The 16,438-nt window shown below is 33.6% G+C and overlaps 1 protein-coding gene across 1 annotated transcript in view; it reads right to left on the bottom strand.

Annotated features, from left to right (window-relative positions):
- Nucleotides 1-16,438, bottom strand: part of LOC106876393 (transcription factor 7-like 2) — a 79,055-nt gene that overhangs the window by 16,744 nt on the left and 45,873 nt on the right. Inside the window, exon 7 of the mRNA XM_052968454.1 lies at nt 81-122. Coding sequence (XP_052824414.1) covers nt 81-122 — 42 coding nt within the window. The remainder of the gene's footprint in view (nt 1-80; nt 123-16,438) is intronic.

Raw genomic sequence — 16,438 nt, 5'->3', positions numbered from 1 at the left:
TATATATATATATATATATGTATAAATAAGTACTCAGTCATTAAAATCCTTAGTGTGCAAAAATAAGAAATGGTACTAACCTGTGGTAACATCATTGAAATACCATGGTAATCTGGCTTTAGCTGAAATAAGACAAAGAATTGAATTAGGGCATTAGAAAGATCTTAAGGTGTAAGAGCTAACAAAGGTACATGAAAACACAGGAGTTTATGCAAAAATATTTACTATCACTTCCCTTCCCACCAAACCATGTACCATTGAACAGCAGCCACCACACACCGGGAATAATAGGGAATGAATATATGGAATATAATAAACAGGAAGGGGGGAAAGAAAGTAGGGGAAAAAATGAATTGAGAAGGGAAAAGACAGAGAGAGAGAGCAAGAATGAGAAAGAGTAAGAGAAGTAAAAGTGGAAGGAATGTGGATAATGGGGAGAGCAACATAGAGGAAGATACACCTGTAAAAAGAAAATACAAGAAATCTGTATAATTCTAGGATTTCCATTAAAAACAAAAATTGTGAGTGAAATAGCCGTTATTGTTTTCTTGGCAAAGAATTATGTTACATGTGGGTTTATTATTACCCTACATGGTTAGGTTTTAGCTTCATCTATAAAATACTGAATTTATTTCACATCACCAAAAACAACTGCTTTTCACACTTAACACATACACACGTTATTACAACCAAATAGCGGGCTCTTAAAGGTAGTCATGCAGAATGTGAGATATCATTGGTAGTGAAATATGAATAGTAAAATGCACAGTATTCATTTATACCTATTGGAGAGGAATGAGTTAGATAGACAATGTCTATTTAGAAGAATGACTAGACACAGAATGAGTTGACTGACAAAAGTCGACATGAAAAGTATTAGCAAATATAAGTTGACAACACTAGTATGAATGTGCAATGAAAATAGATGAGGAATACAAAGGGCGAATAAGTAGCATGAATTAATAGTAGAAGTTACTCGCATTACAAGACCAAGAAACATTCAAGGTGTTATGTTAAATGGGAAAATGTATGTGAAATTTATGATTAGTTGATTGTATGTGTGTGTTTTAGTATCTAACTCTTAACATCCTGTTGAAATTTTTCAAAGTCAAAAGCTCAGTCCTGTAATGGACTGAGAAGAAAATACTTAAAAATAGTCTTGTTTATTTAAATGCTTATAGTGTATTTATTGGTGGTCAGGTTATTGTGAAAATTGGCAGTATTGCAGAACACTTAGTTTTTTTTTTTAAATGTACATAACCATTTGTGCTAAAAATAATGTGTGTTCTAATTTATTACAAAATAAAAATTAAGAAACAGATACAATAATAAAGATAATAAAAAAAAAGTCAATGAAAGAAAGATGTTAGTAATAAATTAAATGCAATTAGTAACAAATGTGAACATGCAAACATCAGAAAAAGAATTTTTCTCTTTGACCATTTCTATTATGAAATTTATAGATAAGTTGAGTTAATTCCTCCAGGAACAACATACCCACATATTTATGAAAGTTTTGATAAAACTTTGGCAGGGTAAAAACAAAACAGAAAAAAAAAAGGTTCGGCAATATTTGTGTCAATTTTAATAGCAAACGTCACAGAATGTCAATAAATGACATAGGGAGAGATTAAAGTTTTCTCTCTTTGATTAGGGAGTTAATAACTTCCTTTAAAACAAATATAAATAAGAGTGTTGTGATTTGGGTTCCAGGTGGTACTGGATTGAGAGACGCGTACACTACTGGGTGAATTCATTGTTGTACAGGATGTTAAGAGTTAAGTATGTATTTATAAAAAATGACAAAAGTGATCATTTGTTTAATTCAGTCTCCAATTGGACAATGCATATAAAAGTTCGTTAATTATTTCCTTTTATAAGATAGCCAGAGTAGAAAGTGGGCTGGTGCCCTAATTTTCTCTCCATACCTTAGGTGGAATTATGGCCACAGTTTACCATACCAATATGGATGAAATATTTTTTTGGCGAATTTGAGTAATTGCAGCTATGGTCGAGAAGTTAAACTACAGATCACACGGTACTGTGTACAAACCTCACCATTTCAGCTCTTACATTGACCCTCTGGACAAGGAATATAGGTTGTTGCATGCCTCTGTTACCTATCTGCTTGACTGATGGAGTAATATTCTACAATGTGAGCAAAATCTGAACTCATACCCCTGCATCTGAATCTCAAGCAAATAAGAACTACTTTATTTAATTTGTGTTCTAATTAAATGGTGTAAATATAATTTCTTTACAAACAGACATATATCATTGTAGTTCTTACATTTGCTTATTTACAACCAGGTATAGATTGGATGATACATAGTATTCTATAGTCATATGTCTTTCATGTCACCAACTCTTTATTTGTTCTCCTGGTCTTTAGCACAACGGCTGGACATGTTTTCATGGCAGGCACAGACAAGTTGACATTGTTTTATGTTTTAAAACATGTAAACAATATCAAGCCACAAACATACACAACATGCTTCTGTACAGCTTCAACCTTGGTGAGTCCAAGGCATAAATTAAAAACACTTGCCCGCAGTGGAAACAAACCTTAAAACTATGTCATAGTAAAGTGAATTCTTAATAATACCAAGCCATGCCTGCATCTTATATAATTTTTCGCTCACGTATATGAAGACATTTATTTATCAATCCAAATATGGAGTTGGAAAGACAGTCTTTCCAGTCCCAAAACTGGAGTAATTAAAAATATGCCTTGACTTATTGAAGTACAATGAAACAATAACATAACTACAACAATGTTTAATCTCATAAGAAATGTGTTATATATGCTTGTCAACAATTATGTTACATATGGTCTCACCTTTTGATAAGATCACTAACATATTCCACTTGAAATGGTTCCTACATATAATACAGAAGTTGTGAGATCTAACTATTGTCACATCTATTCTGTTCCCAATTGGAATTTTTCAGTAGACTTGTACAGCCATCCATCACTTGTGAGTGAATATTCTATGCTAACATCTATTATGGTTTTGCTAATTGTTTTAAGTAACTCTGCAGTCACAAGCCGACATAAAAATCACCTGGATTCCCTGACCCATGACTCAGTGGTATATCCATGGTATGACAGCCGGATGCAGGAGGAGTTGCATCAGCACCCAGCTGAGTACTTATTTATAGTTGAGTAGCAACAAAAAACAAAGTGTCTTGCTGAAGGACACAATGAACTATCCAGCATGGAAAATTGAATAAACAACCAAATAATCATGAGCTGAATACTTCTAAACATTTAATGCATTTATTTTTCACTTCACAGTTCATTAATTAATAGTGAAATTACACATATATCTCAAACATCCCCAACTTTGACAATCATCATCATCATCATCGTTTAACGTCCGCTTTCCATGCTAGCATGGGTTGGATGATTTGACTGAGGACTGGTGGACCAAATGGCTACACCAGGCTCCAACCTGATTTGGCAGAGTTTCTACAGGTGGATGCCCTTCCTAACGCCAACCACTCCGAGATGTAAATTAAATGTAATTTTTGAAAGAAGGCCACCACTCTACCTATGCTACCATAGTGGAAGGAAGAGTGATGGGATTTGATCTAACATAGAGAGGGGACATAAGATTAAAGCTTCTTTTAAATAAATAAGACCAGTGACGGATGTGGTATGACTTAACTGTAGTTCCAATAAAAGGCCAATGTTACATATTTGAGTAGTTGAAATGGTGGTATTGATTAAGTTGATTTGATACTGGAAGTTTCAAAGGAGACAGCTTTGATGTGAAGACCGTTTCAAGATAAGTTTGTTATTAAAGCATTTTACATTCCATTCAGAAAACACAGCCCCACTAGAATCAGTAGAATCTAGTTGTTGTTGTTGTTGTTGTTTAGTGTGAGGCCAGCCTTGATTGACAAACCTATAATTGAAGGCATTCCAACCATAACCATTTTGACTCACCACCCTGCCAGATCATATCCAACATGTCCTTTTTGTTTTTCTTTTTTGGTTAAGTGAGTTGGGTGTAATTTGAGAATCAAATTGTCAAATGACAACATAAATGCTTCTTCATTGGCACATGCATAGTCACTGGATCTTTATAATGGTGAATTTCTTTCCAACACAGCAGACAATTAAATAAACACCTGAAATGCAGGCATAGCTGTTTGGTTAAGAAGTTCACTTCAGAACCATTGTGGTTCTGGTTTGATCTCACGACATAGCACCTGGGACAAATGTCATCAGATTGACAAATACTTTGTGAGTGGAATCCAGTACATGGAAAGTGTGTGAAGAAGCCCGTGCATCCATGTACCATTACAACTTTTGCCAATGTATATCACTAGAGGATGTATACACTGGCAGAAAACAAGTGTTCTTCAACGGAAGTCCTCTTGCACCAAGTAAGCAACAATCTTCTGTTATTTTTGCCATCGAAAGTGGAATGAATTAGTAATTGGCTCATGGGAAATTTGTAATCAATAACGCTAATGTTAAAATATTGTGATGATATAAAATAAACAAAGTAATTCAATCAACATTTTAAAGCAAGCAGCATGTTTTAGGGAGCAGATATTTGCAAATAAAATTGGAGAGAGAATGCATGTGAGTGTACATGTTTTGAATGATTAGATAAAACATATATTAATGCTTTCAATGTAACAACAAAAAAGCAGGAAGAGGATTCCGTTGAAGATGTTATGAGTTATGAACCCAACCTGTAAGCCACAAAATAAAAATGTTTTTACACTAATCTTGTGATTTCAGTACAATTGAATGGTGTATTGATTATTATTGATTGAGAATGGTTTTGAGCACATAATAATAATAATAATAATAATAATAATATAAAAAAAGCAATATTAGTCACCTATATGAGAAAATATATATATTTTTAGTGGGATTGGGAAGAAGAAAAATGACAACCACTTTCTGAAAGAGAAGGAACTAAAATAAATCTTGACTAATTTACTATAATAAAGGAATGGTTGTACTGAAATATTGAAGATATAGATGATTTAGAGGATGGGATAATGGAAAGAGAAAGAAAGAGACAGAGAGAGAGAGGTAAAAAAAGAATAATAAGATTGCCAATATTGTAGAAAGTGAGTAGGAACACAATATCTTGCAGAATATAATACATTTTCACTGAACATTCAAAATAGGGGAATATTTCCTTTTTGGAATGTTTTTTTTTTTTAGGAAAAATATATAAAAATTCCATTCTTTGCCTCCCTATGTTTCAGAAAGGATAAAATGAATGAATAACTCAAAAATGAAGAAATACGAAATACTTGCTTAAGGGGTATTATAAATTGATATAAAGAAATAGATTTTCTAAAACAGATTTTTTGGGGGGTTTTTTTTCTTCACTTTCCTTAGAGGAATATATAAAATGACTATTAAAATTCATTCTGAAGAATATATTTCCAAAGTTTGGTTTCATTTTTTTAAAAAATCATTCAAGAGTAACAAAGATAATATTTATGTCATTATTTAGCAACATTGTTAAACTATCACTCATCATCATCATCAAAATAATAATAATAATAGTTGTTTTATATATATATGCTTTTCCATGCTGGCATGGGTTAGACGGAATATTTTTTGAGACAGTGCTTTGTAGACAAGTGCCCACCCCTTTAGATGTCTTTTCCAACATCCAAGGAATATGATGTGCTTATTCTAAAAAACCAGGATCAATCTGCAATAAACAGTAGTCTAATCTCCCTCAAATTACACATTACCATCTCTAATGTAGAAGGGCAGATTAGAAAATGTAGCCCTAGGCATGTAACGTGAGAGAAAGGTGGGAAGGTCATGGCTGGAACACTCCTGGCCACAGATCACCTCAACCACAACTGACAGCATATAACCTGTGTTGTTAAAGCTTTAACATACAACTAACTCCATATACTGGCATTCTATTGGTTACAACGATGAGGGTTCCAGTTAAACCAATCAATGGAACAGCCTGTTCATGAAATTACCGTGCAAGTGGCTGAGTACTACACAGGCATGCCTACCCTTAACATAGTTCTCAAGGAGATTCAATGTGACACAGAGTGTGACAAGGCTAGCCCTTTGAAATACAGGTAGCACTCATTTTTGTCAGCTGAGTGGACTGGAGCAACATGAAATAAAGGCACATGTTGCTGGGAATTGAACTCATGACCCTTATGATCATAAGCCAAATAATTCACGTGCCTACACCTAAATCCACATAAATATAAATATATATATGTGGGTGGGTGTAATAATAATAATAATCCTTTCTACTTTAGGCACAAGGCCTGAAATTCTGGGGGAGGGGGCTAGTCAATTACAAGAACGCCAGTATTTCACTGGTACTTAATTTAGTGAACCCGAATGGATGAAATGCAAAGCCAACCTTGGCAGAATTTGAATTCAGAACAGTCAGAGGCGATATTCCGCTAAGCATTTCATCCAGTGCACTAACAATTCTGCCAGCTCACCGCTTTAATAATAATACTAATAATCCTTTCTAATATAAGCACAAAGCCGGAAATTTTGGGGGAGAGGGGACTAGTTGACTAAATCGACCCCAGTGTTACACTGGTACTTAATTTATTGACCCCAAAAGGATGAAAAGCAAAGTTGACCTTGGCGAAATTTGAACTCAGAGCATAAAGATGGATGAAATGCTGCTAAGCATTTTTCCCAGCATGCTAACGATTTTGCTAGTTTGGCTCCTTATAATAATAATAATCCTTTCTACTGGAGGCACAAGGCCTCAGATTTGTGAGGGTGGGAACCAGTTAATTATATCAACCCCAGTGTTTCGCTGGTACTTAATTTATCAATCCCAAAAGAATGAAAGACAAAGTTCCTCACAGTGGAATGTGAATTCAAAATATAAAGATCCAAAAGAAACACCACTTAGCATTTTGTCTGACACACTAATGATCCTACCGGCTCATCACCTTAATAATATAACAATAACAAAAAAATATCTCACTGCTATACATTAGTTCTTCTGTGACAATGTGTTTCAGACCACTCAGAAGTCTTCAATAAGAAAACAGAAGTAGTTTTCCAATCGTGAAAGCAGATTGTTACACATCCTTAATCACTTGTTTGTAAGTAACAACTGTTTATCTTACGTTGTTGTTGTTGTTGTTGGCACTCCATCGAGGGTTCCAGTTGATCCGATCAACGGAACAGCCTGCTCGTGAAATTAACGTGCAAGTGGCTGAGCACTCCACAGACACGTGTACCCTTAACGTAGTTCTCGGGGAGATTACAGGCACAGCAGAAACAGGAAGTAAGAGTGAGAGAAAGTTGTGGTGGGGTTAAACAACAACCAACACTTAACCATTAGTCATGAAATACATGTCTAGAATGAAATTGTTGTTACTGCCATATATCCATCCACAAATTGAGATAGGTCGCTATGTAATTTCCCTGTTTTTACAACTTAGTCTCCTTTAATTTATATTTACTTCCAGACCTATGATATTGTCCCTTTATTTGCATTGCTGCTTTAAGAAAGTAATCCCTATCAAACACAAATCAGAAGAAATGTGTTGGTCCAGACAATATTTATAAAACATTAATATCAACCAACCAGAGCCAGGATTGTCACTCTCTCTTTCTCCTTATATCAAACAACCAATCACAGAGTTAGCTGTCCCACTTTCCACATATATCAACCAACAAGAAGTCAGAATTGTCAATCTTTCTTTCTCCATACATCAGCCAATCAGAGTCAGAGTTGTCTCTCCCCACCCCACCAAAACTTATTACATACCATGGTCAGCAAAACAAAAACAAAAAAATTGTTAATGCACACTGCATTTATAAAAGTGGTTATCAACATTAAATAAATCTGTGAAAAATGAAACAAATTTGTACAACTTTAAAACATCATGGAGGAGGAAACATATATGTGTAAATATATAGATTAGGGGAAACGAGTTTTAAAATAAAAAAAAAAAGAAGTTATTATGGAACCCTGGAAAGTATGTTAAGCTTAGAAAAGTAGAATAATTATTTTAAAGAAATTGGTAGAAACCTTTTTGCCTTTTCCTTTGGTAGTAATTAACACATACATCTAAACTATTCCAAGAGTCAATCTTACTAGTCTTGGAGAGTGTGCAAAGGCCATTGATATAAGCCCTTCCTCCAGACCAAAACAAAAATTATAAACAAGCAAGAAAGAAAAAAAATCACATACAAAACACAAGAAAAGAATGACTCTTTATGCTATGTGTATGCATGTGATTTAGAAACAAAAAAATGCAAATATACATGCATAGACAGCACCAAGAAAACATTTATGTATATACACAGAAATTAAAACACAAATCTAAGACTGATAAAATGGTCTTTGACATCACAGACAACTGTAGAACATATAAAGAATGGTTAAGTGGTTAATTTGAACTAAAACAAAAATTAAATGAATTTTAAATTAGATTTTTAAAAAAATTGAAATTGAAATTAAAAAAAAAAAAAAAAATTAAAACACAAAATAAAATGATAAAGTTTCTGATGCTGCAGAAACATGTTAAATTTTGGTAGCCAAGTTGACAGCGAAAATACCGCTATTTGTGGGAACTCGTCTATTGGGAAGGCTATTTTGAAGCAAGAATAAACTGTTGAGAATATCCCAATTTTGAAGAACTGCTTTAATTGGTAAATTCAAGAGATGACAGCATTGATGTTAACAGGTTGTGTCTAGATCAAAGGGAACAAGAATTAGATCTTGTTACCAATTGAATTTTTCAAGTAATTCCATTTCTTTAACTAAGCTTGCTGTGAAAGATCTAAACTAGATTTATGTAGATACCATGATTTTGTTAATTCTCTAATTCTATGATTATTGGAATGACAAAAACAGAATACAAAGGTAACAGGGGGTGTTATTCGAAAGCCTTGAGAATCAATATTTAATTGGTGTAATAATTACTGTAGAAACCAAGTTATCAAGACATGGTTAATAAGTCAAAGCTTATTAATTCTATATTTTGGTGACAAATTCTTCATTTGATATAAAACCTATGTTGGCAAAGGACCTTCACTGGATTTTTCTCCACTATTTATTCCTATATGCTTGAAAAGCAATGTTTTCCCAACATCATTTATACGAACAGCAATAATATTTGATATCTGTTTTATTATCTGAAAGATTGAGTGAAGTTTACAATGCTGTGTCACCTTATTGATGAAGATTAACACTTTTCCAGATCTGAAGTAACCAGTTCATCTTAAACTTTCATTACTCTCCTTCTGTTTCAGTTACCAGCCTCCATTAATTCATGACAACTTTAAATCAAGTATATATCCTCCATGTATATTATATGTTGAAACATCACCGTCATCATCATCGTCGTTTAACGTCCGTTTTCCATACTAGCATAGGTTGGACGATTTGACTGAAGACTGGTGGACCAGATGGCTACACCAGGCTCCAATCTGATTTGGCAGAGTTTCTACAGCTGGATGCCCTTCCTAATGCCAACCACTCTGAGAGTGTAGTGGGTGCTTCTACGTGCCACTGGCACAAAGGCCAGTCAGGCGGTACTGGCAACGGCTATCTCTCTTGTACACGTCAGCCAATACTACTGTGAACCAGTCATTCTGTCAACACCCTTGTGACTTGGCAGCTGTTAGAGTAGCAGAGATAGTGCTGTGTGGTATTTGTTCTGACACTCAATACTCTGAGCTCAATTCCAGTCAGGGTCAGCTTTGCTTTTCGTCCTTTCAGGGTTGATAAAAAAGTACCAATCAGGGCGGAGGGGATTGGCAAACTGTAAGAACACAGATCAGATATCTTGTGGTATTTGTTCCAACTCCTTGCATTTCAAGTACAAATTCTACTGTGGCCTACATGGGTGGTAGGCTTAAGTTTGTCACTCAATTTGGCACCATCACCTGGTACCTCGGATGTCTTTTAGCAGAGACTGCTGTGTTTCAAGCATTGGGGACAGGTCTCTAATCTGAGGATGCCTTTCTCCCCGGTCTCCCTTCCACCAATTTTGGAGGCCCTGTGAAGAGTCATAGGCAGTGTCTCAGTGTTTGATTTGGCTCACCCAGTAAACCACGCTCAGCTTATTCCTTTCCATTCACTGCCTGTTCTTTCCCCCCAATTTGATTTGGCTAATTCTTGTCTTATGTTGTGTTTGACTGTATAAAAATCTGTTTTATTTCTTACAGAGAATGGAACTCTGTTACTGACAAGAGAAAAATAGATGTCAATTCTTAAATCTTCTTGCATCCCTTAGCTACAGAGCTAACCCTAGCTTCACCTCTAGCACCAATGATGCCATCAAGTCAACAGAAATTTATCTACAAATCTGTTTCAGGTCCATCACTATCAGTTGCTTCACTGCATTGATTTTGTGACTGATTACCAATGTATCGTTTTGTGTAATCAATACACGAACTGATTACCCAATAATAGATACATGTGTAGAAAAATATTAATTTTCAGTGACTTTAAGGTGTAGTCTTAGACATTAAACATTTGCTTTGGAGCAATTGATAACTGACTTGCAATGATTTTGTTCTTTAGGCAAACACAACATGCTATAATTTGTGAATGTTTGTACTTTCGCTAATTAAACAAAAACAACAACAACAGCAGCAATATAAGTTTGTAGGCTTAAATCCATTCTCTTGCCTTCTCCTCATACTTCTATGGCTACATCCAAACCTACAAGATGAAAGTTAGAATTAATTGGTGTGAAAGAAGGAAAAGATGGAATAAATAAACACTTAAAGTCTTTTTCTGGAAGGATGAAAAAGAAATTAAGTGTCGAGTTTTTACCTTCATCCTCACCTGTTGTTTCTCTTTTCCTCTTCTTTTTTTTTGTATGTGAGGCATAGTTGTCTCGTGCACTCCAACCAGGGTATAGTTGCATGTGTAACTCTTTTTCCTTGCGAGCCATTTCATAGTATTTGGCCTGTTCAGCTCGATCTAATGCGTGCCACTGGAGAGAAATAAACACTGGTTTAAGCAGACCCCCCAACAACACAACTTCAACATAACACGCTTATATTTTAAACAATATTTAGAATATAATAAAAAAAAAAAGAAGAGGAATATTCAGTTTTTAGACCCAAATTTTAAATGTGGGTTTACTAAACTACAGGGAAGTTTACTGAATGGATAATAAATGTCCTCCACCCCACCCCACCTTCCATCAACCAATAGAATATCTAATAAAAAGGACACAAGAGAAAATATAATGTATCAAAATATTAAATTTTATACCAAAATTGGTTTCATATTACTAAAAATAGTTCAGCTGCACAAAACTACTTCTAATTAGAAAAATACTTGTTTTTTTTTTTAGGGTTTTTTTTTTCCGACATCTAGTTTAGTCTTTTGGGGAATGAAACAGTTTCATAAATGATTCTACTTAACTCAATATCCTGATTAATTTTATTTTGGTAAATAGACGCTAAATTTGTTTAAGTGTGCGTGTGTGTGTATGTGTGTGGGAGGGTTACCATATATTAAATATATGGCAATATTTAGTCAGTAATTAAAGATAAAAATATAGATTTATTTTAAAGACCAATTTAATAAGAGTGAGGTGGAGTGATTAAATAAAGCTAATATATTTCAAGTACTTATTCTATCAACTCCACAAGGTTTCCTGCAGAATCACTCAGGCATTGAACTAGATACATTAAAACATCCAGTCTGGCACTTGTTGAATTCTAAAACAAGTTAGTAGGAAAAGACAATTGTTTCCAAATCAAATCTTTATTGAATTTAGTCATAATCTATGAACAATTTCTGTTTTATTACGAAACCTTTTAAGTAAAATTATATTAAAAAATTAAAGATTCCAGATCTGTTGTAGTTGGGGTTAAATATTCAATAGCATAAGAGATGAATGTTGTGTGTTAGGTGGGAGATAGGCATCAGAGACAAAAAGCAGTTTATTTAGAAGGTCATTAAAACTTGGTCTGCATTATCATGAATCAGATTGGGAATAAACATGGAAGTGGTGTGTGTATATATGTTTTGTGCAGTGTGAAAATAAAGTAGATGCTGGTACTTTCAGGAGGGTGAGGTCAATTATCATAGATCACCCAACTATGATTCATATCAAAAGTCAATAGCTAAATGTAATATAAAGAGCAGGCATGGCTGTGTGTGTTTTAGAATTTCACTTCCAAACTGCATCATTTTGGGTTCATTCCCATTGCATGGTACCTTGGTGGAATTATTAATAGTAACTATTTAATTACCAATATCAAGTTTAATTATGTTAGAACTGCTAATTAATCAGTAGAATGTAGTCATTATTAGCTGGATAGTCAACTGAGTTAGTATGGAAGTTCAACAGGACAGTAAATCTTGCTTATAATGAGAAAGTGCTGCAAAATAGCAGTAAAGGATACATTCGGTAGAAGTAGACAAGAGAAGAAGACTTAGGACAGGTTAGTTAAATCAAATTCTAGTTGAAACAAGACTAAGATTCTTGACAAAAAAAATTCTTGTATTGAAGATCTTTTCAACTAATAGCAGCTCGCAAAAAAATGTTTACTAAAAGCAATAACTACTACTAATGATAATTCATGAAAAGCAATGTACGGTTTGACAGATCACAACTAATCTGGTTAAAACTGACCTAGTCTTTTATCATTTATGGGTTCTGATGTTGTCAAGTAATGGACTCTACCAACTAAACATGTTGAATGTGAGAGCTACTTTCAAGTATTTCGCTAGAACCAAGTGAGGTTATCGAATGACTAAATAAAATATAAAAAATGATTTCTGACTAAATAAAAAAGAAAAAAATTAAGAAGTAGAATAGCATGTGTGGGAAAAAGATGTCATGATGAAAAAAAAAATTGATTTAAATTCATGTTAGCTTCATTTAATAACAAAATTGCTTTCATAATTATACATCAGCAATTTGTTTCATTATTATTGCTTTAATGTTTTTAAACCAAATATTTGCAATTGGCAAGAGATAGAACACTGGTCAACTTAATAACACATAATTCACTGCCCAGCAGATGTGACCTACACTTATAATTTTTCTTTTTTTAAACAACTAGCTTATGCAATAATACTCCCTTCTATGCATAAATCTCTAACAGTTATAAGCCAAAATGGTGAAGACTCAATGACTTCAACACACTTCCCTATAACTTAAGAAAAAAGAAATTTTTAGCTTGCAAAAGATTTTAAATCACCAGTCAAAAGCAGTGGTTCTTAAAAACCCCAGGGTAGTGCAATATTGCTGCATGTTGGTGGTAGGGACTGTGAGCTTACAGGGCAGCAGCAAATATCAGTAGAACACTAAAAGCTTTTGGGTGTTTAAAGAGGTCATGATTTTTCTAAGAAATAAAATATTTAAACCACATATAATACTAACATTTTAGACACATCTTCAAAAAAAGAATCTCCCCACCCCACCCAAATCTCTTGTCAGAATTAAAATATGAACAGGACATCATGTTGTTAGTGAGCAGAAACATGACTGACTATGTGCCAAGGTCCAAATATATTTTCATTATATATGTCCAGTGGAGGCGCAATGGCCCAGTGGTTAGAGCAGCGGACTCGCGGTTTCGATTCCCAGACCGGGCGTTGTGAGTGTTTATTGAGCGAAAATACCTAAAGCTCCACAAGGCTCCGGCAGGGGATGGTGGTGAACCGTGCTGTACTCTTTCACCACAACTTTCTCTCACTCTTTCTTCCTGTTTCTGTTGTGCCAGTAATTCAAAGGTCAGACTTGTCACACTCTGTATCACGCTGAATATCCTTGGGAACTACGTTAAGGGTACACGTGTCTGTGGAGTGCTCAGCCACTTGCACATTAATTCCATGAGCAGGCTGTTCCGTTGATCGGAATCAACTGGAACCCTCGACGTCGTAAGTGACAGAGTGCCAACAACAACATATATGTCCTCACCTTTAGTAATTTCTATAAAGAATTAAACAGGCACGACAGTACCTCATGCAAATTGCTGGATAAACTAGTACTGTATAAGGAAATAAGGGTAACAAACTACAGCACAAAATTAAAGGGTGTCTGTAAAACACCATTTGGTGAAAATAGGGTTATAAGCTACAAAAGGCTGAGAAGCAATATTGTATAAAAGAGTAACAATACGTACTTCCATCCAACAGTCACTGACCTGTTAACTCCTAGTTTTTTTTAACTATTCTACTCACTCCAATCCTTCAGACCAAAGACTAGGCAATACAGATTAGTTACGGGAAAACTATAAGCAATAATTGTCTAGTCTGCCTTCTTATTTATAGGATTGTGTCCCTTCAAAAATATATGTATGGGTAAGAGAATTTATTTTAGAATTTAACTTGAAACACAGAAGGAGTGTATTTTGGTTAGAAATATAGAAACGAAAGGGCTAAATGAAATGAAAACAAAAGTGAAATGGCAAGAATCTGAACAATTCTCCAGTAACAATATTGTTTCTATTTCCCTATTCTCTCACAGAAAATATAGCATTTTTTAACTTCTATTCAGTAAAGCTAATTCTCTGTTTTATAACATTTATATTTTATTTTATGAAATTATTATAATATTATTACAATATTCTATGGTCTATAGGTAAATAAGATATTAAACTAACAACATATTAGTGATGTTTCAAAACCCTATTATAAAAACATTATCCAAGTTTTTCACAGACAAGTTTTTTTTTCTTTCCTCACTCAGCTTTAATCTAAATTATGAGAATATATATAAATATATATATAATAATTGCTATTTGAAACAGCTTTTAGCAATAAAACACTATTTCAGACACTCATACAAATGTCTCAATATTAAAACTGATCAATGTTGCTGCATCTGATGTCATGCAGAACTATTTCTGCCAACCAACTAACAGTCTGCTTCTCTCTCTCTCACTCTGTCTCTTTCTCTAATAATAATAATATATGAGAGTGAAAAGCATGCATATATATATATATATATATATCTCGCATACAACATTCCTAAATCTAGCTCCTGATAGTCTATTTTCTAATAGATAATGTTTCGTAAGCTAATAACTAATCTATAAGTTTAGTAAATGGCCATTCTAGTCTAAAAGAGTATAAAAATATTACAGGCCATACTTCAGACTAGAGAGAGAAAGAAGAACCAGAAAAAGGAAAAGCCCAGCAAACTAAGGAATTAGAACCAACTTCCAAAACAGTTTATATATAAACAAAAACTTTATAATGTACGAACTATAGACCACACAAAAAGTCTGTAGGGTTACTAAAATCGAACATTCAGTTTCTTTATTTAAGTTGTTAACAATAAATGGTTAAGATATAGGAAGGATAAAAGTCTAAAATAGCTTTGAACCACATTATTAACAACACAAAATATTATGAAAGCATTTTTCTCCATTGTATTAATAAATGGTTAATAATTAAAGGTAAGATTAATTGGGTCAGACGCTAATTGCTAACATTCAACTTAACATTTGTTCCCATACTGCTTCTGTTTATCGATGAAATTGGAATTCTTACAGCTTAATAAGGAAAAGCTAGTATCAACTTTTTAAAATTTGGTGTCATCTCTACTTTACTTATAAAATAATATAATTTACTGACAAAAACAGTAACACATTTTACATTTTGAAAATAAATTATGATAATATTTTGAGTCTCCAACTTAAAAAAAAAAAGAAAGATTTTAAAGACAGGGAGTTTATATGGAGGAGCTAGTTGGGTGCTATCAGTCACTCAGCAAGAGTGGGGGCAGCTTGAATATTATAAAAAAAATTTTAATCGAAAGAGTTCTCAGTAGAAATGCTCTTATAAAACAGGCCATTTTCTTCAGATGATACCACATAATCTGTAAAATTTAATAGTGGCACTATGGAATTTAATTACAACACTAATAATCAAATCCATTAATATATATTTGACCACAAAGAACATATCAAATAAGTTGGTTCTGTTAGCATTTCCTTAGCTCTATAAATATTTTCCTAAAATCTATAGATGTACCCCAAGTTCTGTAGGTGTTTTAATATAATATGGAAATGTGGAGGAATCATTTGTTAAAAAAATTATATATATATAAATAACAAAAATAATAACAGTAATAATAGTAGTTGTTTGTCATACCTGCCACGTATCATTAACACAAGAGGGATACTTGTAACCGGACGGTTGAGAAACTTGCTTCTAAGATTGATGCCTCTGAAGAATGATCTTCCAGAGACAAGCTGATAATATTTTGCAGAATAAAGACTTGTTACAGGCACAAAAGAGGGCAGATTGATAACATAACAAATGTAACCATTTAGAAAAAAAAAAAGCAAGAGCAGCAGACATGAAAACAGTCAAATACAAGAATAAAGGTAAAAAAAGGCACTTAATCGTTTTTGTTTTGTACTTTTTTTTTGTTTTTTTTTTTCTCCTTCCAGAAAAATTCTACAAGGGATGACAATATTTTGATAAACATTTTTCATGGCAGGGTCTTTTTT

This window comes from Octopus bimaculoides, chromosome 6, assembly GCF_001194135.2.
Source record: "Octopus bimaculoides isolate UCB-OBI-ISO-001 chromosome 6, ASM119413v2, whole genome shotgun sequence".
NCBI classification, from domain to species: domain Eukaryota; kingdom Metazoa; phylum Mollusca; class Cephalopoda; order Octopoda; family Octopodidae; genus Octopus; species Octopus bimaculoides.
The sequence above is the reverse complement of the archived record's forward strand: the minus strand, read 5'-3'. Positions and strand labels throughout refer to the sequence as shown.